Source organism: Nilaparvata lugens, chromosome 2 (genome assembly GCF_014356525.2).
Source record: "Nilaparvata lugens isolate BPH chromosome 2, ASM1435652v1, whole genome shotgun sequence".
NCBI lineage: Eukaryota > Metazoa > Arthropoda > Insecta > Hemiptera > Delphacidae > Nilaparvata > Nilaparvata lugens.
In genome coordinates, this window is record NC_052505.1 from 40852246 (window position 1) to 40880074 (window position 27829).

The 27829-nt window shown below is 36.0% G+C and overlaps 1 protein-coding gene across 1 annotated transcript in view; it reads left to right on the forward strand.

Annotated features, from left to right (window-relative positions):
- The first annotated feature begins 2606 nt into the window (after positions 1–2606).
- LOC111050321 (mucin-17) overlaps positions 2607–27829 on the forward strand; it is a 138193-nt gene continuing 112970 nt past the window's right edge. Inside the window, exon 1 of the mRNA XM_039421220.1 lies at positions 2607–3087. Coding sequence (XP_039277154.1) covers positions 2799–3087 — 289 coding nt within the window. The 5' untranslated portion in view covers positions 2607–2798. The remainder of the gene's footprint in view (positions 3088–27829) is intronic.

Genomic DNA, 27829 nt, shown 5'->3' on the forward strand with positions numbered 1-27829 from the left:
TTTGACTCAGCTGCTCCTGATGCTAAGGGTGCAGCTAATGATGACAATGATACTAATTGCTACACTAAATCAGGCCGGTAAACAATATTTCTCACCAGAAATTACAAGAAGAATGATACCGACTCAACTCGGTAGTCACTTATCGTTTTGATGATACAGATGCTGCTAATGCAATACAAAATATGAGAACGCTCAGAGTGGTAAACAAGATCTGGAAATTTCTGGTTACATGAATCCGCTGCTGATGATTTAAAGGGGTTGACGGCGATGGTGATAATGCATATACACAACTACAAATCTAACAAAATATATCCGGCAGTCGATTCTATATAAATATATCCTATTCCTATTCTAAAACAGAATAAATTCGCTAATTTTACACTAGACGACAGCTCTCCATCCGTCACAAAAATTCACTTTGTGACAATAGAATAGGATGAATAATTGATTGAAGGAACTACAGTCATAAAAGTTTGTTTTATGAAAAATAAAAAATCTGGTGTGGTACACTCACACAACTTTCCTTGCTCATATTTGAAACTACGATCAGACTTCTGTATATGTGTCTATATAATTGTTTTCAGAGTACTTTTTCCTTTGTGTAAACTGCGAAATTCGATGATTCTTTAGTCGTCATTTTTTTTAAGTCGTCGAAACAGCTGTTCTACAGATGAAATAACTCGACTATGTGTTCTTTTTATGAACTGCGCTACCTACCTACCTCATGCACGAGAATCGAGAAGGAGGTTAATAAGTTTATTTCTCAAGGATGGGGTGGACCCCCATTAGTTTCCCAAAAAGAAGACTCATGCCAGTTGATAGAGCTGATAAATAACTATACAGGGTATGTATTTGAAAAAAATCGGTCAAGTTATTTTTGAGAAAATCGTGAAAAACATGGTTTTTTGTAATTATCCGCCATTTTTCTCAAGAATATTACGGAGCTCCTGCAATTTTCTCAGAAATGAGACTCGTGTCAGTTGATAGGGCTTATAAATAGCTATCCATGGTATAAATTTGAAGAAAATCGTTAGAGCCGTTTTCGAGAAAACCAAGAATAACATGGCTTTTTAGTCATTATCTGCCATTTTTCTCAAGAATATTACGGAGCTCCTGAAATTTTCCCAGAAATGAGACTCATTTCAGTTGATAGGGCTTATAAATAGCTATCCATGGTATATTTGAAGAAAATCGTTAGAGCCGTTTTCGAGAAAAACAAGGTTTTTTAGTAATTATCCGCCATTTCTTCCGCAATTTTGAATTCAACTTTATTGAATTTCTTATTGTCAGATCCTCAGGGTATAAGGACCTTAAGTTTAAAATTTCAAGTCAATCGGTTAATTAGGAATGGAGTTATCGTGTTCACAGACATTACACACACACACACACACACAACACACACACACACACACACAACACACACACCCACACACCACACACACACCACACACACACACACACACACACACACACACACACACACACACACCACACACACACAACACACACACACACACCACACACACACACACACACACACCACACACACACACACACACACACACACAACACACACACACACACACACACACACACACACAACACACACACACACAACACACACACACACACACACGGAAAGGAAAGGGAATAAATAATATAGGGCAAGGAAAGTAATAAAATTATCTAATTATCCTGGTCTTCTGATTGGCTCGTGGCAGTGAATGAGATCAATTGATCCGGATCATTGAAGTGATCCGAACCTACCATCAATACTATTACAATGCGGCACTTCCTAACAAGATGGCGGACTTTTGCGTCAGGGTAGTAGCCAAGTTTCCATACTGTTTGTATACTGTGGTATAGCTCCGAATGAAGCTGCAGTGCCCAGTCAATTTGTTCTCGATAAATGCATTTTAATTAGTTTGTTCTTTAACTTGGTGCCAATCTAATGAAGTCATCTCAACTTAATGCCAACCTGACAAAATTATTAACTTAGTTGCCAGTAGTCAACAACTGTTTTGAAGAGGTACTCTCTCCAGATTATAGTTCTATAGTAACATATGACATGGACATTTCAATATTATAATATTAAGAGATTGGGAGAAGAAGAATATACATGCTAAAAGACGAACTTTACACCCTTAAAAACCACCCACATAGTTGAAATATCGCCAAAAGATTTCTTAGTGAGCACCTAGGACGTATGAGGAAGCTATTCTCCAAGTTTTGTTGCAATCCATCCTGTAGTTTTTCAGAAATCGTGGTCAGTGAGATAAGAATTTTATAAGTATAGATGGATATGAGCCCTTCAGCTACCCTATGAATAGAGAAGAATACTAGATTATGCTAATGCTTTCATTATAAATATGCTTCCGTATGTAAAATCTGATATTCACCGTTATAAGTAATATAAGTAATAGACTGAAACTGAACCCCTGAATAGTTTTCTTTATGCATCTACTCTATTATCAGAGCACTATGTACTTTGAAAATTGCCGCCTTTAGGTCGCTCGTCAAGTAGCACTACCTAGCTGGCGAATGGGGAACCATTCTTGAGGCATGCGCAGTGGCACTTGTGTCAAGTTTGAACTTGTACGCGCCAGAATGGCAGTGTTTGTGCGACCGACGTTGTGAGTAGTAGTGTATGAGTGTGTGCGGTTGTAACCGTCGGTCAGTGGTGTACTTTCGGAAAGAAGCCGGCCCGAAAATGTAAGTGAAGTAGACAGTAGTTGTGCAGTTGAAATGCCGGCTTTTGGTTGTGATGAAGTGCAGTGATAATTGTTGAGTTGCCGACAATGCCGTTTGTGCAGCGAGTGGTGCAACCGGTGCAGTTGAGTCGTGTACTCCTGCACGACGAGCAGGGTCGTCCGCGAGTGAAAGATGGCGAACTGGAGGCGGTGACCAACCACACCCTAAGCAGCGCCCTCCGCCAGCTAGCCAGTGTCGTCCTGCTTGCTGACGAAATATTCCAGGATCTCGGCAAGATCCTCGGCGATGTCACCGAACGATCGAAACGACTCAGGGTCAGGATAGCCGCTGTTGACCAGAGGGTTTCCGAGTTCGACCCCAAAGCTGTTACAGTCCGTGAGTAAACTTACACAATAATCTTAATCTTAGATAATGTTGGACGTTGAGTTACCTAGATATCTACCTATGGACAGGAGTAGCCTATTCTAATTTGCCTCAAAATTCTTGGAGTCCGTGTGATCAAGTGACTCGCTTTACCTAGCCTACGAGTTTCAATATCGGTATAGAACCGACCGATATGCGATACAGTAAATTGAAGTTGTTTATATTAGACCAATTCATCCCTTGGGTAGGATACTTTATGCTGGGTTGAATCACCTACCGTATCCTAACCAGGGACGTTTATGTTTATCGTGAAATCGAAATCAATTTATGAAAAAATTGGTCTAAAAATTATTTAGAAATAAAACAGGTAAAAATATTGGGCTACTGCAAAACTAGGCAATCATCACTTTAGAATTACAATTATTTATAGTTGATAAATCCTATTCAACTTAGTAACTCCGGAATACTGTACTACTTGACAGTTGCTATGTATCAAAAATCAAATTATATTCTCAGTACGGTAGGCTTACTGTTAACTTTAATTTATGTTGATTCAAAATTAAATTCCATCCTCATCCAATTTTCTGATTATACAATTAATCAGGGAATTTCTGCTTGATGAATATAAATTAGAGAGTAATTAGAATCACCAAAAGTAGTCCCAAAATAGAATTTTTGATCAGATGAAGCATTTAAAATAAATCGTCCCATTAAAATGTAAAACATTTCAACATCGGTTGCTTTGTGGAGAACAAAATTGAGGTTTTAGTTGGAAACTCCTCAAAGCATTGCCGTGGACTGGATTAGGGTCCTGGTTTGTGGGTGGCTAATCCTCAGACCTGAGAAGATCCTTCTTCAGGAAGCAAGATGAATGTCAGTCTATCTTTGGGTTGGTTGCAGCCTCTTATTTGTTTGTGTGAATCACAAAACCTCGGTAGTATTTTATTCACAAACACATCTTGACCATAACACATGTGTAAAAAAACATAAATATATCATGTCCTTATAGTCATTATTGATATCTCATTCTGAGAATACATGGGAGATTGGACTCATGTACTGCAATATTCAAAAAATAAAATTCAACCATGATTTATTATCAAATACATTATTATTACAAGTAGTAGGCTAAGTGAGCAGTAGTACGATCTTGATTCTTACATACTGCTGATCAAAACTGATAGAATTTATAGAAGACATTCGTTTACGTTTACGATTCCAAATTTACCCTTTGATTTGGTGTTTAAGTTGCTCTTATAAATTATGAGAATGATACTGTTGTATTGTAAGCTTAGTTGTTGACGAATTATTTCATGTTACTGTATATTATTTATAATATCACACCATTTTTATTAATTCGGTTTGTGGTCAGCATTGTACATTTTCCACGTTGTCCAAGTACTTTGCCTGTCTGAGAAATAGTTCCAAATCTGTTACAATCAAATCTATTGTAATTATTAATGAAAACTGTGACTGAGATGAGATTTGTACAATCGAAGTTTAGGCAGCTGGCTGGTGAACCCGCTGAGCTTGATTTGAATTGGAATGGCGGGAGAGTGCCAACTAGTTTTGCAGCCCTCACCTCACACCCTTCGACCCTTCCATTCCTTATTCATTCAGCCGGTGCGCTGCGCCCTTTTCAACTCGGTTCGCGAGTTTACGACCAATAACAACTTTTTACGGCCGCGCGATTCAAGGCGTCGATGCTCGTTTGCCGAATAATACTAGTCTTCTCCTCCCACTCCTCCCACCGTCCACCATCAACATTACCATAAGACAAACACAAAATAGATACCAATATCTGCATGTATGACTCATACACTGATACTCTAAAGGATGCCACGTCATTTTAAACAGTTTAACGTCCTCATCTGACAGACTCTTGGTGGACAAAACTTCAAAAACCGGATTAGAAAAAGCATTGTACTGTATCTGGTTTCTCTCATAGGGAGTTTGTTATGAGTTGTACGCATTGCTGAAGAATTGTCTTTTGCATTATTGGAAATATCCCCTTCTTTATTATAAATGTAAAATGTTCTAAAATTTTAGTAAAGCATTGCAAATACTACTGCTACATCCATTGAAAATATTCAACGTTGCTATTATGCGATTTACTGTACCATCAACATTACCATAATACGAACAGAAGGTAGATAACAATATCAGTCTTTATTTTATCTTTACACTGTACTAAAATTCGTTATCAATAATCTTCATGGATTTATCACATCGGCCGAACGATTCCAGTTACTTTTGGAATGCATTTTCTTGTGTCAATCTAGGAATAAAATGCCAAATTATCAATAAATTGCTTAACTAATGATCACAAATCACAAAAAGTTATTCAATTACGATAATCATTTCTAAGATGTATACATTTTTTATACAACTTGATGATAGAACTATTCTATTAATCATGATGGTATGTACTGTTTTTAAAAATATAGTAGTTTTTATGGAAAGTTGCAATAATTTTCACCCGTAAAATTCATCTATCAATTTTCAAAGCTTTGTAACTTAGAGGGGAGGGAGGATGAAAAAGTAATAAGCACTCGTGTAGTAATTTAATTGCAATGTTGGAAGTGTAAAAGAAGGAGAAAGTTCTACAAATTTAATCCCTTCATATATAAAATTTTCTGATTTGAATTATGAAAATCAAGTTTAACATCAATTGGCCATCTCCTGGCTCTGGCACCTATAACACCATTAGCATATTTCTCCGTAGCATTACATTGGAAATTACAAGTTATATGGAACGGTTTAGTGCACTTCCCAGAGTAAACATCTGCTTATAGGTCAGTTCTTGCAACAGCACTTCACCTTATATGGTAGCTAGAATGGAATTGAATGCACAATTTTGCCCACCATTCATTTGTTACACAATCTTCTCATGTGGAGCTGCTTTCACAAATTCTCAACCAAATCACTAGCCAGATTTTTAATTCTACCTTCAATAACCTGGTCAAGTGTCAATGAAATGTGTTCTGTTATGCCTACAATATTGTATCAGAATGATCATCAAGCTACATTTCGACTGCATATGTTTGAATATATTATCTAGTTCATTTGTTGGTCATAGCTGAAATCCATCTCTTCATAATGTGATATAAAATGCAAATATGAAAAATATTCAATGAGATCAAGAAGACAAGTTCACAATTAGCATGAGATTAATAATAATATCCAGTCACAGGATAGGGCCCACTACCTATAGGATACGAACAGAACGGTCTGGTAGATAATTATGTAGTTTACAGTGTAGTTCGCGATCGCGATCGATATACATATCTAGTATATTTTTGAATTTTCATTAAGAAAAGAACACTTTAACAGTTTAAAAATAATCAATGACTATATCAATAATTCAAAATGCTTTTATCATTGCCAATTGCCAGCTTTTAGTGGCGTCGATTGATATCGAAATCTACACCACGACTCCTTACGTTCTGTTCGCACCTTTACAGCATGTAAATTCATAGGCCTGGTTGCAAAAAAAACCTGTTGAAATTCCACGAGAACCAATCAGAGAAGTTTTTTCTGAGAAGAAGACTTCTCTGATTGGTTCTCGAGTTTAGAAGTACAACGGGTTTTAGTATTTGAGTATATTTTTGAATGCATGTTGATGAAATTCTTGGTACAGTACAATACATTTCTATACCTTGAAATAGATAGAATGCCTCTTTATCAGCAGTGCCATACCTTTTGAGAGTTGATGTCATTGAACCATGCTAAAGTATATCTTGCCCTACGATGTTTTGTCATCCGTTCTTTTATTGTCAGTGTCCTTTCAAAGAGAAGGCTCCTTCACATGTGTCGGTCAGGTGTCTGCTCTCTTTTGTGTTGTTGTTTCTCTTCAGACATTTCACCAAAGACTCGAGTACCTGTTGGAGTTGGCCTTGCCTGTAGCTCTCTTTCTTGTCTCCATTCTGGGAACTTTTCCTGGAACTGGAGTTTTTGAGCATCGCCGAAACCGGAATTCCCAATTGCCATTCTGGTTGGTAGACTGGAAGAATGAAAGTGTTTCCAATTTTGTACTGAACTTGGTTGGATTTCAGTCGAGGGGTCTACATGGTTCACAAGTTCAATATTCAGTATCAATATGTTACAATTGGAAAAAATAAATATAATAATCTATTTATAAACAATCAATTGCCTATAACAATGATTGATCTTACAATACTGATCTTAATATGAGAATTTGGCTACAATAGATGGGAAATAGAGGCATTTTGAGTATATGCGTACCACAATATAGCATGAAATATTTTGAGATTCTGTTGTAATCTGATTATCTCAAGAATGCTCGTAATTAACAAGAAATAATTTCATCGTGGAATATTCCAGTAAATGAGAAATTACTCTATTATTAAAATCATCCATAATTATAATCATTTTGTATTCGATGCGTTACCTTCTAACTGATATATTTTGGAAATCATGAAAGAATCGATTTGAATTTTTTGTTCCATTCTTGTATTTGTTTGTGTAATAAATCTAATTTATCAAGTTGGGCTAATAATAAGTCACTGCACTATTCACGATACAGGCTTGTCTGCAAACTGCAATACAGTATTTGCACTGATTTGTGGGGTTATCCGGTCGTAAATAATAAGTTACTTATATCCCTTGGTTTGAAACTCAGTTTACCTGTCACAAGATGCTTCGATAGGTTTATATAATGCTGTATAGCGCATGAAATTTATGGTAATGCCTCCCACTAAACACACATGTATTGTGTGTCTGTAGAGAGGACCGGAATAATAAAAAGGCTTCGTGCACAAGGTCTGGGGTCTGGGAACAATATTCAAGATCGTCGCTCATTCTGAAGAGAAGAAATTCCAACGTGGCAGGTAGAGCGCTGAACGGTCTCAAGGTGCCTCAGGTACAGATTCTGTCAGGTTAATTTGCAAGAATTTAGGAAACTGTTGGATAATCAAAGTTTGAAACGGTAAAAGCTAACTAGAAAATTTTCTAATTTAATCTGTTCATTCAATTTAGGCTTTACAATGCATTATATTTTTTTATTCAGTAAATGTTTGTACTGTTAATGTTATGTGGACTTGTGCTACTTTTTTCTTGGTTTGCAACCACTACTTCTCTAATATTGCAATTCAATCTCTTAAATGAAATAGCAGAAGAGCAGCACCACTTGAGAGCAATTCTCATTCATATAATTTAATCTAGTTTCCAATTTGGAACGCTTTGATGCTTAAATTGACCACCAATTGTTTCAAATCATGATAATTGGGCTCCAATTATTATCAATCTTGGTCATATAGAAACTTGCAAGCAGCAGCCTAGAAGCGAAGAAGAAAGCTCCCATTCATATGATTTCATAACATCATAGTATGAAGTACGCTTACATACTGCGTAAAAGCAGTAAAAATGGCATTCATAATTTAATACTCAAATTATCAGAGAATGATTCTAGAAGTCTCTCATCCCATAATATCCCCTCCTACTCTTATTTAATCAGGCTATTTTGGAAACTTCTATTCCATAAATTCGCGGGACCAGAGCCAAACTTTTGAAGCCTTTGCTAACAAACTCCTCGTTCTAATGAAAACTTGTAATTTAAACTAGATCTTTGCCATGTTGTCTAGATCGGTGGATCCTTAACTTTATTCTCTTATTGGTGATTTCACCAGAATTTGATCGAGTTGGTTATGAAGATCTTTGAGTTTGTGGGTTAGCTATTAGCAGAGACAACTGATACAGGTTGGATATCTCACGCTATCTTTTCTCTTTGGTAGGCTATTAGAGATAACATGTAGGATAGTCAGAACATGAAAATACTCCCAAACCAAGGTTACTAGAAAATTGTATCCATTTATCTAATAATTCAATTCTCGATATCCCACTGAATCCCTCTTTTTTAAGACGTTTTTTTTTCTAAGGATTGGTGCTTCAATCAATTGCGCGCATTAGTAGTAGTCCATACTCTATATCTGGTACGTTTTCTATGAATTATAATCTTGCAATCAAGACAATGTGATTACATTTTTCTAACAAGGTTTGAACATGGAGAAACAGTAGTTTCAATGTAGTTTCATTCGCATTTAAGGCGATAATTATATTTGAGTGCGTGCTATCTTCTATATGTCTATCCTATCTATTCATTATTTTCGCCGGTTCGTGTGTTTGTGTCCAATTAAGAGCCGAGAAGCTGAGGTTAACGTTCTCGAAATAACTGGTCTTCACTTTTTATCCATTCGATTTCCGACCCCAGTGCTCTTTAATTTCTTGACCTCCAAAATTATCTGTATTTCGTCCGGTTTAACGGATTATTCATACGGAAAATGATGTTGAAATAAACCAGCAGGCCAGTGATTATTTTTTTTATCGTGTCAATGGGAATTTCCAAAAAAATTGAATTGATCACTTCGTGGAAGGTGTTACTATCAAATGACTGTTTTCAGGTCTTATTTGCACCTTCAAGCAAAATCCTTTAATGAAGAACTGAATACTGTGGTTATAGTTAAAATTCCAATGCTAAGACAAGGATTCTTGTTTTATCTAGTTTGGATAATTCTATTTCGCATAATTTTCATTATTGGATGGAACAACATGATATTTATTCACAAAAATTAGTTTTAGTTCAAACACTTTGTACATCTCACCAGAAATTACTCTCACTTTATCATAAAAGATACAACCCACTCACTCTACATAATATTCTCCTCAGAAATTTTCATATAGATCAGTTCTATTCTTATACATATCACCTCTGTTTCCTTGTGTTTGTAGGTACTTTCACTTCGAAAAATACTTGAGTGACTTGAAATATTTGTAGGTTTAGTATTTTCACATGTTTTTTTGCAAAATTGATTGAAGCTTAACACCCGCATATGAATATGAGAGCCCAGTTTCCTGCTTCATGTTCTCTGGAAATTCTATTCAATTGAATCGCGTTTTGCCACAATCGAAAGGTACAGCAGCATTTTCATGAAATCTGCTGAATATTCCCAGCAGAACACGTTGAACGACCTATTCTAAAAATTGGGACAGAGTTTCTTTCTCCCTGTTTGACTGTCGGAGACAAATCATTTCCTTGCTGGATTTTGGAAGGCATTCAAGCGTATATTTCTCTGGGAAATGCATAGAAGTTATTTCATATTCCCATTTAACTTTGCCGCCTGTTCAATAAGCTCTTTTTCAATAAGGATGTCGAATTCGCTTCCTTCTGTAATACTGTAGCCTACCTACAAAGTTCCACAACACTGAAGGCAAAATAAGTCTATTGTGTTTTGCAACTTGAGAAGATGTTATGAGCCTCTTGAAGTTTATGAAACTGCTGTATCATTAAATTCCTTCTGTTTTAAACTTGACATAAAATAATCCATTCCATCACATCATTATCGTAATGACAACATTCAACTATTTCAAACTGGTGATATAATATGCAGTGTCAAGCAACAGTGTAAAATGAACAAGTAAATATAATGTGATGAAAATCCTTATTACTGAATCCTGAATAGATAGTATACAGTCAAACCTCTCTATAACGAACATCCACATAGCTAAATCCTCTACACAACGAATTTTAACCTGGTCCCATGAAATTTTAGAGTTTTGGATGCATATTTACCTCTATTTAACGAATTTCGGACCTTTCAACAACAAAGTTTTATCTTGACTTCAACATACAAAATGTAATGTGTATGTCCGTATATATACTAATTGTAATGTGTATAGGAAGCAGACCGTCATTTGAAGGAATTGTTTATTCAGCAGTAGTAAGGTCAATAGACTAAAAATAATGGCAATTCAGGTAGGAAGAAGGAAGAAGATAGGTTGGTAGACAGTCAATAGAGGATGAAACACATGTCGCAAATTGAATGCAATTTACTGGAAATTGAATTCCAAGAAATTGTCATTTGTAGACCAGGCATTTGTAAACCGAAAATTAGACCAGATGAACGACTGGACTTTCCCATTCTTGCTTTGGTCACACATTTCAATTCTTTGAACTGACTATGATGATGATGGCTGTGAAGAACCTGAGAAGAATCCGTCAGATCAAGAAGTTCTTAGAAGCTTTCAAAATAGTCAGGCAAGGATTAAAACTGAAAAATAGTGTACCAGACAACATGTTCGACTGTTTGAACAGATATGTGAGTCGTTTATTGAACATGATGTTTTATTCAAATGCAAAATTCTACCGAAAATTACTCACTTTTCAAAAAAAAACATTAAAAAAATAGGAAAGTTGAGTTATTATAGTATTTATAGTGAAGTTATTGACAAAATTACCTTTTTCGCGTTTAATCTAATAGTAGTGTAAAAAGTAGTAAAATAACTTTGTGAATATAAGTTGAAAAATATTGCTACTGAGTATGTAGTATGATTAAACTCTACTAATAGAACAAATCAAGCTTTCTGGAAATAAATTTGTGAGTTTACTTACTTGTTTAATGTACCATATTCATTTATTTACCGCCGTGATACAATATTACAAGATTCATAAGATCGTGGCAGTTTTCTTGACAGAACAACCTATCAATAACAAATACCTCTCTGCAGCGAATTTTTTCTCGGGATAATCGACTTCGTTATACAGAGGTTCGACTGACTTTCTCATAGCCCATAGGTACTTGGCGCGAATCAGTACCACATATAATACAGTATAACTTTGGACCACATAGCAATTTATGCAGATAAATACGGTATACTATAAAGTAGTTGGTATACTACTATTATAGTTAAGGAGTGATGGCATATCTCGATGGATTAGATTAGAGTTGGAGTTCTTCATTCATGTAACTTACAATATACATTTAAACACTTATATTCACAATAAATGACAGTTTGGCTAATTATTCAACGAACTTTACGAAGTATAAAAAATGTATTAATCTGAATGCAATTTGAAAATCGATAATATAATATTGTAATATAACTACATAAATCAGTGGTGTTTCAACAAATAATTTTCGACTCTCTGGAAAGGATATAAAATAATATCCTTCCTATCAAACGGTATATGAGTGACTCTTAACATCAAAGGATCTGATACTCATAAATATTTTTTGGAGTGACAACAATGTCACTGTCACAAACAAGTTATCAGCTAAACGTCACATCAAAAAATATTGTGGTTTTTGATGTAGAGACCGACCAATGTGTGTTGAAAGGTACGAGTGTTCAATGATTCCAAACACAAAAAGCAGAGTCGCCTTGTTTATGATTGAGATGAGCTCGGTGTGGTCGTACATCATTGCAAAATTCAACAGAGCCGACCGTTGATAAGCGGCTTGAAACGTGAGTGCGGCTATAATCCAATGATGTATGCCTACCCCAGAATAGGTGAAGCACCTCCATCAAGTGGTGGGCAATCGACTGGCACAAATGTGAAACAAAGCCGCAAATGGACCATCGTTCATGCATTCAACAATCAGTCGATATCCATGCCAGCCATTGATTTAATGGTTAATGTATAATTCAGGACGTGGTGACGCCGTGTCGCCGTGCTGGTTTCTTTACCTGTGTCGTTCATTGAGTTAAGGTGGTTTCAGTTGGATTTCTAGTGTGCATATCCTAGATTATGTTTATATTTGAATGTATTTGTGAATGGATTGACAAATTGAGATGTTCCTCTTATATAGACAGGACATGGATTATTCTAGTATTGTAGTGCAATTTTAGGTTCAAATAGAAACCATTTTAAAAACCATGTGAAACATGTCTTCTAAGATCAATACCAATATCATTTATAATACTAATATACTTTTATTATTATTAAAGTTATACGCTCATATATTATTCTGAAATTCAATTGGATCCAGCATAATCAAGAAATTTCCTGCATTCAATGAATTTTTATCGTCATTCTAAAACTATCAATCGCCAAATATCAACGTCCGTTTGAATATGCTTTTCTTTGAGGAAGTGTAGGTGTACTTAAATAAGAATACACAAAATCTAACACAAACATTTTTTTTTCATTTAATGATTCACAGAACACAATTTATAAAAAAAATGATTGGGGAAGGACCAACAGGCACAGCCGAAAACGGTTCCTTGCCCGATTTTTGATTCATACACTATAGTCCAAAATGGTGGTTATGTTCATATACTTTTGAATTTGAGTCCAGTTTTCAGTGCAAACTTTCTGAGAATATCAGAATATTCTGATAAATTTAGTACTTATCAGTAAATTAAGTAATTTACTAAAGTAAATTTAGTTATTATCATTAAATACTAAATTTAATATTTGAGTATTTATCAGAATATTCTGATAAATTACTAAATTTAGTATTTGAGTATTTATCAGAATATTCTGATAAGTAAATACTGATGCATTGGTTTCAATTTTTCCTTAGTTTAGTTCATTTCTGATCATTTCTCAATAATTACAATATTTAATCAGTCTCTCACATTTAATTTAATGTAACAATTTATAGAAGAAATATTGATAAACTTATAGAAAATATACCGCACATAATTATTATTAGGAGTATCGAGCCTAGGTTGGGGTTACATTACAACAGATTACAAAACGTGTTATCATTTTGATGCTTTTGAACTATAGTAATAAAGTCTTGTTCTTGTAAAAAAGTTCTTGACCTTCAAGCTTTTAGTAGTATTGTTGAAAGTAATGCAAGTGCAGCAGCCCAGCAGTTTCCTGATCTAGAATGTAGTGGACTTGAAAGCGAGGTACTTGGGTCGACACTGCTCATTGCATGTCTATATTATTGTAGGTTTGGCAGCTGTGTAAGTGGAGGCTGTTTGCGAAGGGTTGGTAGCTGCTTGTGGTTCTCACACAATAATGAAACACCTGTCCTGTTCCTTGCTGTAACGGTCGTCTGCCAACTAGCCTTACATAATCGTTGCTCCAATTTCTCGCATTATACTTATCCCTGCTCCTGGCGAGACTAACAATCACTAGACCCAACAGAATCAACAAAAAACACCCTCTCGCATTGTTTTCCCCTCAATGAAAACAGCTTCTGTTTTTAATATTGTAATTGAGCTATTCGTCCAAGATTTGGGAATTACCAAGGTTGAACTAACAAGGTTTTTTATTTCAACTGATAATGTAGTAATGGAATCTTTAAAAATTGATAGTTTAATTTATGCTTAGTTGAAGAAAGTGTTTTGAAAATGATTGATCTATCAAATTCCCTAATCTAAATCAGACCATAAAACTGTTGGTATTTGGTCTGCTCCAACATAAATATCTCTCAATAACTTTCTACGATGTTAACAACATCATTTAATAGTCTATTATTGCAACATCAGAACATTTATTGAAAAAATGTCGTTAAAATTTTTGTAGATCTCAATGACTAATTTGATATCCAAAATAAGAAAATAGAAGATATACTTTGACCTATCAGTTCCCATACTTTCTCTCTCATTTTCGCTATTACTCTCTTTATTTTTCAAGCCTAGACCATTATCCATTGAAAAAGTTCAACCATTCAACCATTATCAATTTGAAAAAGTGTTCAAGTTTTAGAATTTAATTTATTAAATTTATGACTATGGAAAATCTTTATATATGCTATTCGCTGGTATCAATGAAAATTAAACAGGCGTATCAAATCCAGATTTAGGCTATGTGGGGATGATTCAGGGCAATCAGAGACCCGGAATTTTCCAAAAGTCCAAAACACAAATTTCGAAATTGGATTTGGAGCATATGATCTAGTCCTAATGCCTAGTCCAAGCAACGAATGCTCAAAAAGGTATAGAGGGAATTTCATGTATAATTCGACTATTTTACGCATTCCCATACGACTGATGTTTCAACAGTTTTAGCTTTGAGTGTCAAATCTCAAGATTTGCAACAAGTGACTTTCTTCCAATATCACACTATTCTGTCATCCTAAATTGGCAGTGTGCTTCAGTATGAACATTCATATTGAGTACCTATTGGAACGTCTGCAGAACTAAACACAGGAGGTGTTTCTAAACTTCCTACCAAACAAAGATACTCAAAACTAAAACTGCTGCAACAGTCGTATGGGAATGCGTAAAATAGTCGAATTATACATGAAATGAAAGATAATTTATTGCTCTACAAGCTCGTAATTGGAATATTCTTGTTTCATCAATTTTTGGAAAGTTATGAGACTTGAAAGAGCAAAAAAATGGAAGAAAAATTGGTTTTTCGAAAATGCATCACTTTAGAACATTAATATTTCGAAAAGTATCGGATTTATCGGAAACCTCTACCGAAGAAAACTTGTAGGAAATTTATTAAGCTACATTTTTATGTAGTTGATTATGTCAATAGAACACATTATTTCCAAGATATAAGCATGTAAGTAATAAGTGGAAAATGCAACTTTCAAACCTCCCTCATCCCTTCAGCACATGATGTAGGGGTTGGGATATGCTCACCTCCAAACAAAGCTTAACAAAGCTGCAAAGTCGAAAATCGTGTTACAAACATTCCCTCCAAATTTCTCTGTCAACTGATCTATTGTTGCTGAACAGAAAATTTCACTCTCAACACTAAAACTGCTGCTTAAACAGTCGTAGGGAAATGCGTAAAATAGTGAAAATATACATCAAATCGAAGATAATTTGATGCTCTATCAGCTCATAATCAGTACGGATTTTTATCATCAATCGTTCAAAAATTGTAAGGCCGAAAAGATGAAAAAATTGGAGGCAGAAGTGTTTTTCAAAAAATGTCTCACCTTCAAGAGCGGATATCTCAGAAACCATGAGAGATATGAAAAAAATGTAAAGGACAAAACGTGTTGGTAATTTTGTAAGCTTCAATTTTGCATAGAATACAAATGTTCATAATATGTATAATTTCCGAGATATATGCGAAAAATGGCACTTTCAAACCACCCCCACCCCTTTAGCACAAGTGGTAGGGTTGAGGACTTTTGATATGTTAATCCTCTTACTATCCTTAAAAGAGCTGTGGAGTTAAAAATTGTGTTCCAAACATTTCCCTCTATAATCTTTCGGTGACTGGACTATAATGTATGTGTACAACTAATGTGTGTGACTGAATAAACTGAATTGATGCAATAATAGCTGAATGTGAAAATAGTATAAATTCATAAATGCTAATAACGAGGTTTCTTTACAACCTTTGGCAATAGGTTTGATGATTGAGATGTATGTCCATAGCTGAACAGGTTAGTTCAACGCGATGTTTTTCATTATAAGGTTTTGTTTTGTTCATTGAGAGCGACTGTGAAATAGCCCGCATGAAGAACCGCAGTCTGTCCGCTGATCGTTTAGAGAAGAGCTTCCTGCACAATGGGCCTTTGTGAGCGTCAATCAAACGTTTTTTCCCTAGTTGAACAGCTTGACTTCCAGAGCGATAATTTGTAGTTTGAAGAGAACGAATGTAATGGAAAACGCAGAAGGTTTTTTGATAAAAAGTGAGTTTCTGTGGTGCCTCCCCACCTGCCCACAAGGTTTTCAGTTTTCAATGTGTACGGAAGTGTCGGGCGAATCAATACTAGTTTTATTTTTTGTGCTACCGGGCCTTCCCGAGGAGAATTCGGTTGGACCTCAATTCTACTTCTGACAGCTGTTTATTTTTTGGGACTGCTTCCGACCTAGTCGCGGCCTTGGTGGTGGGGAAACCCCACTTGAACTCTGGGTCCTTGGGGAGGTGGGGCTGATGCATAAAACACTCCCCTTCCGACCGGAACAAAGATTAAAATATCTGTAAATAGAGATAGGGATACTTTCCGTATGTAGCCGAGTTTGATGAATTGGAGCAATGGGGCTTCAGTTTTTATTAAATCTTCATTGAGCACCAACTTGGAAAAATAGGCCTTCTGCTGAACAACAACACATTCTCGTTGAGGCACCCACCAGCCACAAAAATGTAACACGTGGTGCCATCACATCCTTCATGAGTACAAGGTACTCTCACGAAATTAATGTGCCATCCATTTTAGTACTTGTCCGTCTGTTATAATTCCATTAACAATGAAATTGATCTGATCAATGAATGAGCTTTGTAATAAGGAAAGGGTGAACAGTTGCGCTGCGCATGCTCATCAATGTGTTGAAGGGAAAGATCAGGTTCGGCGTGAAGTGCTTTCCTGAAGGAAGATCAACATCCGCTCAGGGTGCTGCCTGCATCTGTGTGAATCATGAGTGATCCTGTCTGGAATAATAATGGGCATGATCAGTTTTTAGTGTTGTCCTTCATGTAGCTGTGAATTTCCTTACGTCCGTTGGTTACTGCAACTTGTAGCTTGAAATTGCAGGCCGTTTCAAAAACCTTGACCGATGAACTTTGAAAGTGTAGATTAGGCCTACATAAATTATTGGAGGAAATGACATAATTTTCAGTTGTTCAAAGATTTACTCATTTTCTATTACGACTCGAAAGACGGAACCTTTGATTTTTCAATGATAAAAAACTAAAAAATTATTCGTTTCTAAACGTACAATTGACGCAAACTCTACAGTCTAGAGGTAAGTCTGATATTATTGGTTGTTCATCACAAAAACATCTTAGCAAATTGAATAGAATGTCCATCAAGCTATTTGTCGGAAAAGAATAGTCTTCATTGAGTCTCTAGTTGAAGAGTTTACTAGCGTTTGAATTCTGAAAGCAGATGTAAAAAAATGTCATCTTCAAGATTTTATGTATATAATGGTTTAATTAATTATATAAATGTCAATACTTGAACCAGTAGTCGGAAATGTAAACTTGGAAATCTTGGGAGTTGTAATCTTGTGATTCGTCTGTAGTCTACGCAAACTATTGTCATTAACAGAAAAAAATAGATTATATAGAGCTTATGAGTCTTCAAAATCAATGGAAAATGTTTTCATCGTTTGAAAATGATTTCTTCACCTTCTGACCTGAAAAAGTCAGTGACCGTGATGAATCAATTGTGATGTTATGTTTTGGAGGAGGGTAGTTGATCCAGATGCTGATTAATTGTTGTGACAGCCAACCAACCGTGTGCTCTGTGGCAGAGCGCCAAGTTGGCCAGTCCTCATGTGATACTGATTGCTGCTTGATCACATTAGTCGCCTAAGAAAAGCACACACTTTTCATAGACACTGGACAAACGTTGAAAGTGTCACAATTCAACAGCTTGTAGCTGTAATGAGAAATAATAATCAGTTTTAAAATATTAGAATTTTATGTAATGATGAAAATCTTTTACCTTGAATAAGCTGAAACTGGTGCAATGCAAAAGTTGGGGTGATGATAGACGTTAAATCGTTTGATTTCCAACTAAATTTTATAAAGAGTGTCCCAAAAAGAATGATTAATTCTGCATGTCATCATAGTAATATTAATTCGAATGCTGAGTCATAAGGTTTCCATCCAGCTTAGAGACTGCAGCCGAAACACAGAGGATTAGCCTATGTAAATGAGATTGTTGATATGTTTCCAATTTATCATGCATAAATATATTGCACATTAAAAATTCCACAACTTGACTGAGTTTCCATCAAGGATAAACATAGTGGATTAGTAAATGTAAATGAGGGAATTTATATGGTATAATCGAAAATATTTTGTATGAGGGAAAATATAATGTCAAAAAATTTATTCTAAAAATCTGCATAATACTGCTTCTCTTTCCACTGTCACTATACAAGAGTTTTTTGGACACCAGCAAATATTACAAGGTTGTCCGTTTTACGGTGACGCAAATTATACGTAATGCTAAATAATTACAGTAGGCTATTCTTGAATTATTCTTTATTCTTTATTGATTGATACAATAAGTACATCATTAGAATGATAGGGAGAGAAAAAATAAGGTAACCTTGTGCTATTTCTCTCCCAAATTTGGATAAGGTTACACATAGTCCGAAATAGATTGTCTTGTAGTTATCCACTTCACAAAATTTCAGTCCTTAATTATTTTCACAGAGTAGATTTTTTAATTTAGATGCTTCAAAATCAAACATGAAGTTATATTCAACATTATTAGCCTATCACTAAAATAGGAAATATTCACATATTGAAGAAATAATTTTGCAGGACCAAAAAACTCTTCCTAAAAACTATTATGGAATGTTGAATTTGTCTAATGATAGCTTAGCTCTCTTACATCGTTTTTTGGATTTACTTACCAAGGCTAAATAGTTTATACCGAAAATTGTTCTTTTTCAAATTCTTCAGGTCTGCATTAAAACCTTTCTATGAATACTTCACAGTACTTTTTAATTCAAGCGTGCTTCTTTTAATTCTTTGTTATGTCTGGAATTAGAATCTGTAGCTCTTCTAGACCGTATCTGTTGTACTGACCAAAGACTGACTGACGGTCGGGCAGTTAGATGGGTGAATGCTTCTGCATGTTTTCAGTTGGAACGCAGACATGCAAACCAACTTACGTGTTTCTGCGCTTCGGAGACTGCAACATCGACCTCCTAACCGACAGCAGCTGTCTGACTCCTGTCCAGTTGGCACTGGAGCTGAAATTAAAAAAAAATCCAAATAAAAATAAAGAAATAGTAACGTAAACTCACAGGAAGCAAATCGTTACACCTCGTCTCCTGCCTTCCGTCTCACCTCCTTTCACTTACCCCTCGCTATCTTCATCCTTGTCACCTGCTGCTAAATTTCACGCCTCCAGTTTTTCTAGTTTTTTTCGTCATCAGTGCTGCAGCTATCCGATTTCGGCAATGAGCATTGAAATGATTCGTCACGCTAGTTGGCTTCTCTTTGTTCTTCATGCATTGCTTTAATTCGTTTCAAATTATTGTAATAATGAAATACTACTTTATAGGCTTCTTGCATGTGATGATATCGAAGGTCCTGGGATATAATTTGTTTAGACGTTTTTAAGTTTTATGGAGATTGTTGAAATTGCATGATTTTGATCATGACATTGAAGATGATCATGAGATTCTGTCCATGATTGATATTTTAAAAATGATTTTGATCATCACGAGATTTGAATTCTATGTATATTATATCGCAGGTAACCTAACTTGCACGGTATCAGAGCTAACAAAATATTTCAAACATTTTTGATCCATCCTCTTACCGTGATAAATGCAAATAATTGATTGGAATAAATCATCTAGTCATATTAATAACTCATCCAGGAGAAATTGTATCAAGTGGAATAAAATGTTTTACTATATATATATTATAACTAATATATCCACATAGTGTCTTGTCTACAACAATCATTTGAAATTCTATAATTTCAATTTGAAAATATTAAAAATACACTGTTTTCTGTGAAGCTTTTAATGATTGAATGTTTGAACTTAGATTGAGCAAGTAAATGAGTTTGGAGCCAGGAATTGTATTTGTAGGAATACAAAGAGTTGAAGGAATGCTTTAGTGAATAAATTCAGAGACCAAAAAAAGACTTTTCGTCATCGGAAGAATTTCAGTTCAACTGAGTCTTAATCCGATTATTCGTGTTCCCTTCAATGGACAATCATTAATATTCCAGATATTTCTATAATTGATGAGATTGCGGATGCTCTCCAGTTTTAATGGACTGTGATAAATGTTAAATCGAATTATTTTCTTCTAAGGATCATCTCCGGACATCATCAGTGTTTAGGAGAACAAGAAAGCCCTCAATACTTGTTAGAACCATTTGGAGAGATCGGTTGAATGACCCGTTAGTCCCTTTCACGATTGAACTCGGTGCAGTGTCCTTTTCATGCAAAATAGTTTCCGAGACAAAAAGAGAATACGTTCAAGAGAGGATTTGTGAGAAAGAAAAAACGTTAAGTAGAGAGAGAGAATGAGTAGGAGTATTGAAGGAAGGTATGAATAAGTTGAAATAGGTGGAAGGAGAGGTACAGATTCCGTTGAAAAGAGAGCAGGTGAGCTGAAATGAGTGGGAGTGAGTGAGTAAGGGAGTAAATAAGTGAGTGAAAAAAGAAATGAGAATGTAAGATAGAAGACAATACATGTACAGACAAACCAGTAAGACAATATTAATTTGCATCATTGAATTCAAAATCCATACAATCAAAAAAATACGCACAATTCGTATTCGCATTCAAAAAATGATTAGATAAGCGAAATTGAAATCCTTTGAATATGAAACAATAGTTTTATCCAATTAGAATTATATTTCTCGTGAAGGACAATTTACTTTGAGTTACAGTTACACGTCAATAACTTTCAGTTTGGTTATTTTGATGATTGGACAGAACGACTCGAAGGTGTTCGATATTGGAGATTGCCAAAAACGCACTTCCAATTGAACTTTCGATGTATGGTGAATCGCCTAAAATGTATGAGAATAAAAAACAACAACAAACAAAAAGCAGATACGATGCTTTAAGCCTTCTTTCTAATGTCTATCAGTTGCAAACTTTTTAGTGATCAGAATAATGATGAAATGATTGTCATTATTATGAGTGTGATTATGAGACAAACTGGAACAATCTTTCACGTATTTATCATCCAAATTTTAAATGCTAAATGATGTTGTACTTCTATTGAAATACATTTTCATTTCTCAAACCTTTGTACTATTTTTAAACTTGTTTCATCTTCCAGTTATCTCTTTTTAGAAACTATCATAATTTTCCTCCTTGTGTTAATGACTTTGGAAGGGTCTTTGAGTGCTGTTATTTTTGGCCGCGTAACGCACTTTTGAAGAATCATGGGCCAGATGTCTGGAACTATTAATATTGTAGTACGGTTAGGCCAAATTGAACCACAGTGGTTTGTTTGTTATTTTTGTAGACTATAGTCAGTAGCTGTATCAGTTAATTTTTGGATGTTCTCCATGAAATCTTTTATGAATGAAGATGGGAATAATTAAAATGTTGTTATTGGCAGGGCTATTATGATATTCAGCAAGAGATGGATGATAATAATTAGAAATTAAGTTGATCATGCTCACAAATTTTGTTTATAATTTTCAAATCTACTGCAGAGTTACTTTATTTGCACATTGATAACAAAAAAATGATTTGATTAGTATTAGATTGGATTAGGGTGGTGGGGTGGGTTCACTGAAGAAAAGGATAGAAACTCGAAGAGCATCTCACAATAATTCTACCTTCCAACTTCCAGGCAAAAACAAAGTATCCAACAATACAACATTGTTTTCCTCACTTTCTTCTCTGTTCAAGTCCTCCTCAGGTCTACTGGACTCACTGAATCTTTCTCGCTCTCTCTTCTCATTTGAAGAGGTAAAATACCTTCACTCATAATCGCTTCCTGCCTTCTTTGAAAAGTAGAGTAATTCCTTCTCAATGAAAAGACGTTGAGATGCGGTTCGAATGAATGGGATGAGGAAAGTTCTTCAAGGTATGAGAATTTCGGTTTCCGTCCCTTGGTAGGCGCTGCCGTCGTTCAGCCTTCATTGTGTGAGTTCACACATGCGCGTGTGTTGGTGTGCGTGCATACCTGGCGCCTCCTGCTTCAACAAAGCCGGAGGATGGTTTCAGACCTGAGCCTGCAGTGTAGCACTAGGCGCAGTGTTGTTGTTTGTGAGCGATTCATGGGACAACGAGCTATTTCGCCGGGCTCCTTCCCTCAGGCATCTGACCTTTGTACCTGTAACAACACCAGAATTTTACTATGTATAAGGCACACTCACATTCGCAAACTCCACAGCAGATAGCGATCATCTCACTGCTTAAAACGGCCATCCATCCTAATTTAAAGAGCTTGTTTGTCGATAGACATGAATTTTCACACTCCTCTTCCTCCTACCTTCTTACTCCCTCACATTCTTCTGGAAGTAAGTTGTTATTCCGGATAGGCTGCGAGGTTTTCGGTGCAAAAATATTACTAAAAGTATGCACGCTCCCTCCACCTGCTTTTGCAAAGCCTGTGTTTCCTGTTTACAATACAGCCACCTCTGACCTGCAGCAATTCTGCAGTTATTTGATTTTATCTACACTCGGCGATTCACAATGAAGTTGCCGCTGAGGTTTGTATAGGCTCCACTTCATCATTCAGTAACTGGGAACGAGGTGTTGTCTCAGTTTCAATTATCACGTGATTTACATAACTATTCCGTGAATTGCGAAGTGCTATCAAGTCATAAAGAACATGTTTGCACATGCATAATTGTGGTGTTTTAGTGCGAAGTTGGAAATAAACAGACGGAGGAGTCGTGGGGAGGAAAAAGCAAGGAGAAATAAAAATGATAGAGAGTGAGGAAGAAAGAGACAGTGACAAATTTCTTGAACCAACATTTCGTTGTTAGAAGTACTTCACTGTACATTATAGTAATGCTAAGCACCTCAATTCCTCTTTTAATTGGTCTAATTATTTGCAAACTTTTTAGTGATCAGAATAATGATGAAATGATTGTCATTATTATGAGTGTGATTATGAGACAAACTGGAACAATCTTTCACGTATTTATCATCCAAATTTTAAATGCTAAATGATGTTGTACTTCTATTGAAATACATTTTCATTTCTCAAACCTTTGTACTATTTTTAAACTTGTTTCATCTTCCAGTTATCTCTTTTTAGAAACTATCATAATTTTCCTCCTTGTGTTAATGACTTTGGAAGGGTCTTTGAGTGCTGTTATTTTTGGCCGCGTAACGCACTTTTGAAGAATCATGGGCCAGATGTCTGGAACTATTAATATTGTAGTACGGTTAGGCCAAATTGAACCACAGTGGTTTGTTTGTTGTTTTTGTAGACTATAGTCAGTAGCTGTATCAGTTAATTTTTGGATGTTCTCCATGAAATCTTTTATGAATGAAGATGGGAATAATTAAAATGTTGTTATTGGCAGGGCTATTATGATATTCAGCCAGAGATGGATGATAATAATTAGAAATTAAGTTGATCATGCTCACAAATTTTGTTTATAATTTTCAAAACTACTGCAGAGTTACTTTATTTGCACATTGATAACAAAAAAATGATTTGATTAGTATTAGATTGGATTAGGGTTGGTGGGGGTGGGTTCACTGAAGAAAAGGATAGAAACTCGAAGAGCATCTCACAATAATTCTACCTTCCAACTTCCAGGCAAAAACAAAGTATCCAACAAATACAACATTGTTTTCCTCACTTTCTTCTCTGTTCAAGTCCTCTTCAGGCCTACTGGACTCACTGAATCTTTCTCGCTCTCTCTTCTCATTTGAAGAGGTAAAATACCTTCACTCATAATCGCTTCCTGCCTTCTTTGAAAAGTAGAGTAATTCCTTCTCAATGAAAAGACGTTGAGATGCGGTGCGAATGAATGGGATGAGGAAAGTTCTTCAAGGTATGAGAATTTCGGTTTCCGTCCCTTGGTAGGCGCTGCCGTCGTTCAGCCTTCATTGTGTGAGTTCACACATGCGCGTGTGTTGGTGTGCGTGCATACCTGGCGCCTCCTGCTTCAACAAAGCCGGAGGATGGCTTCAGACCTGAGCCTGCAGTGTAGCACTGGGCGCAGTGTTGTTGTTTGTGAGCGATTCATGGGACAACGAGCTATTTCGCCGGGCTCCTTCCCTCAGGCATCTGACCTTTGTACCTGTAACAACACCAGAATTTTACTATGTATAAGGCACACTCACATTCGCAAACTCCACAGCAGATAGCGATCATCTCACTGCTTAAAACGGCCATCTATCCTAAATTTAAAGAGCTTGTTTGTCGATAGACATGAATTTTCACACTCCTCTTCCTCCTACCTTCTTACTCCCTCACATTCTTCTGGAAGTAAGTTGTTATTCCGGATAGGCTGCGAGGTTTTCGGTGCAAAAATATTACTAAAAGTATGCACGCTCCCTCCACCTGCTTTTGCAAAGCCTGTGTTTCCTGTTTACAATACAGCCACCTCTGACCTGCAGCAATTCTGCAGTTATTTGATTTTATCTACACTCGGCGATTCACAATGAAGTTGCCGCTGAGGTTTGTATAGGCTCCACTTCATCATTCAGTAACTGGGAACGGGGTGTTGTCTCAGTTTCAATTATCACGTGATTTACATAACTATTCCGTGAATTGCGAAGTGCTATCAAGTCATAAAGAACATGTTTGCACATGCATAATTGTGGTGTTTTAGTGCGAAGTTGGAAATAAACAGACGAAGGAGTCGTGGGGAGGAATAAGCAAGGAGAAATAAAAATGATAGAGAGTGAGGAAGAAAGAGACAGTGACAAATTTCTTGAACCAACATTACGTTGTTAGAAGTACTTCACTGTACATTATAGTAATCCTAAGCACCTCAATTCCTCTATCTTAATTGGTCTAATTATTTGAGATTTTAATATCTAGATTTTACAAATGAATATCTCTCCCTGTAACTCCAGTGCAGGAATGGAGAGTTTAGTGTCATAGAGTAACGTCATCAAGAAATCGAAATCAAGAGTATATTTATACAAAATATCACAATAAACCTATGAATTAAAATGAGCCTGTGAATCTCAAACCTATAAATCACAACCTTATCTCCTCAATAAGTCAACTTGTATAACATCACCAGCACTAATTTTGATTTGCCCTATGCTGTACTGTATGGACTATTATTCCAACGTATTTCGGTACTCTGTAGCTCAAGATTACATACTAGAATGACCGAAGTTCACTTTCCTTATAAGATTTATTTCACCGTTCACAATTTGACATTTGAAATCGACATTTGAGACAAAGAAACGGCGACTGATTGGAATCACGATCGCTCCAGCCAGAGTTGACTCGTGAGCGGAGGACAGGCTCTGCTGCTGCTGCTGCCATCGTTCTGTTCTTCGAATCACTTGGTCGCTGTTGTCTCTTTTGTCGTGCAAAGTCCTCTTTTTGAAGCCCTGAGCGGAATCGGACAGGTAGTTGTCTGCCTGCTATTGTTGTTTCCAGCGTGAGACAGAGTGAGGAGAAAGACAAGACGAGAGCGCCAATATGAGGTTGCTGGGAAGTGAAGAGGAAAGGAGAAGGAAGAGAAAGGTTTTGAATCATGTTGAATGAAAAAGACTAAGAAATTGTCAAAAAACCACTGATTTATTGATAATTAGAAAGACCGGTTTCGGTTATTACACTTAATATTACACCTAACCGAAACCGGTCTTTCTAATTATCAATAAATCAGTGGTTTTTTGACAATTTCTTAGTCTTTTTCATTCAATATGAATAATTACCACAATATCAACTTCTCAACTACACAAAAAGTTTTGAATTATGGGTGATGTTTCTGAGGTAAAGAGTAGATGAAAGGGAAAAAGAGGCGAGAAGATGGACGAGGAAGAGGTAGAAGAATTAGTGGTGAAAAGGAGGAGGTGGTGGTTATGGAGAAGATATGGAGGTAGAGAAAAGAACAGTAGGATGAGGACACAGAAAATGAGAAAGATATGATAGTAGAGGTGAAGAAAGGTAAGGACGATGAAGAAGAATAGAAGAAAAAGAAGGAAGAGGAGTTGGAGGAATAGGTGTAGGAGTAATAGATTGATGCTGAGAAGGGAGTGAAGATGGAGAAGGAAAAGAAAAAGAAGGGGAAAACAAGGGGGCTAGAAAGGAGAAGAACAAGAGAATGAGAGGAAGTAGAGAGAAGCAGGAGAATGAGAAGTGGTGGGATTAAGATGGGAAAAGAAGAATATGGAAGGAAGTGTATGAGAAGGAGGCAGAGAAGAAAAATGTGATGGTGATGGGGATGATGAATGGGAAGTGAGGCAGAGAAGGAGGAAAGAGGAAAGACAAGTAAAGAGAAATGAAAAGAATTGAATAAGTGGAAGACTGTTGAAGAAGAACCAAGTGGAAGAACTTGTGCGGCCGCTGGCTATAGCTTTGGCTGCAGTGCAGTGGTATTGGTATAGTGTCCTTGTGTGGGAACTGTGTGGATAATAACCGGTCGTGGAGCGCCGAACCTTATAAAGTCTGCTAATGGAATCTTGTGGTGCGTGAGCTCTGTGCTCAGCTGTACCCTGTCCCTTATGCTAGGCCTGGGCCTAGGCCTACCCAGCACAGAGCACATAGTCCAAATACAACTCAACACTAGACGAAGACCAACGACCGCTAATTGTCTGTTTGTACCTGAGAAAAAACTCGATAACGTCCTCGCATGGTCATGGAATCGGTTTGATGATGACAGCCACTTGAATCTGTCTGGTTCTATGTCCGTTCAGCTCATTTTTATATTCTTAGAAACTGTTGAAATTTATTTTTTCAACTTGAGGACCTAGGAACGCTTATTTTATTACTATTATAGTGTATTTTGATGACTGACAGTTGCTTTGAACTTCCTTGTTCGTGTTTGAATTCAATTCTATGAATTCCCATATTTTTTAATACGACTTGACAAGTTGACATCATTTGAGTTACATCATTTAGTGGTACTTGCTGATATAAAAAATGTTTCATTTGTCAACAGAGAATATACAGTTGATAAATTTATGAAGAGTGTAAAGTATCAAATTTGGGTAGATGAAAATCCCTAACCGAAATAGTAATAGGTCTGAAAATAAAGTAACTGGCTAATATCGCCAAATAGATAATAACTAAGATTAGATAGCCTCAGCTTGTTCTGGCTAAATGGTACAAAAACCTAAAAAGGATTTGAAGGAATTTTATTGCTCATAAATAGATTATTATATAAAATATTTGAAGATTGAGGTTAGGTACATGTATTCACGGATCGGTGACCTAGAGATCGATCAAATCGAGAAACGTAGAATCTGACCAAAACCCCTTGGCAGAGCTTTATTGCAATCAGATGGTGTGCAATGTGAAAAAACATCTGATCACGTGGCTAATTATTAGGTAGCATGGAATTAATATTAATGTATAGAATATTAGCTAGCATGTAAAGAGCATAACAAATAAACCAAATAAAAATAATTTAATGTATTCAGGAAATAAGAGGTACCAGGCGCACGAATACCGAATAAAATTTGCATGCACCAATAGTAAAACGGCAGTTAA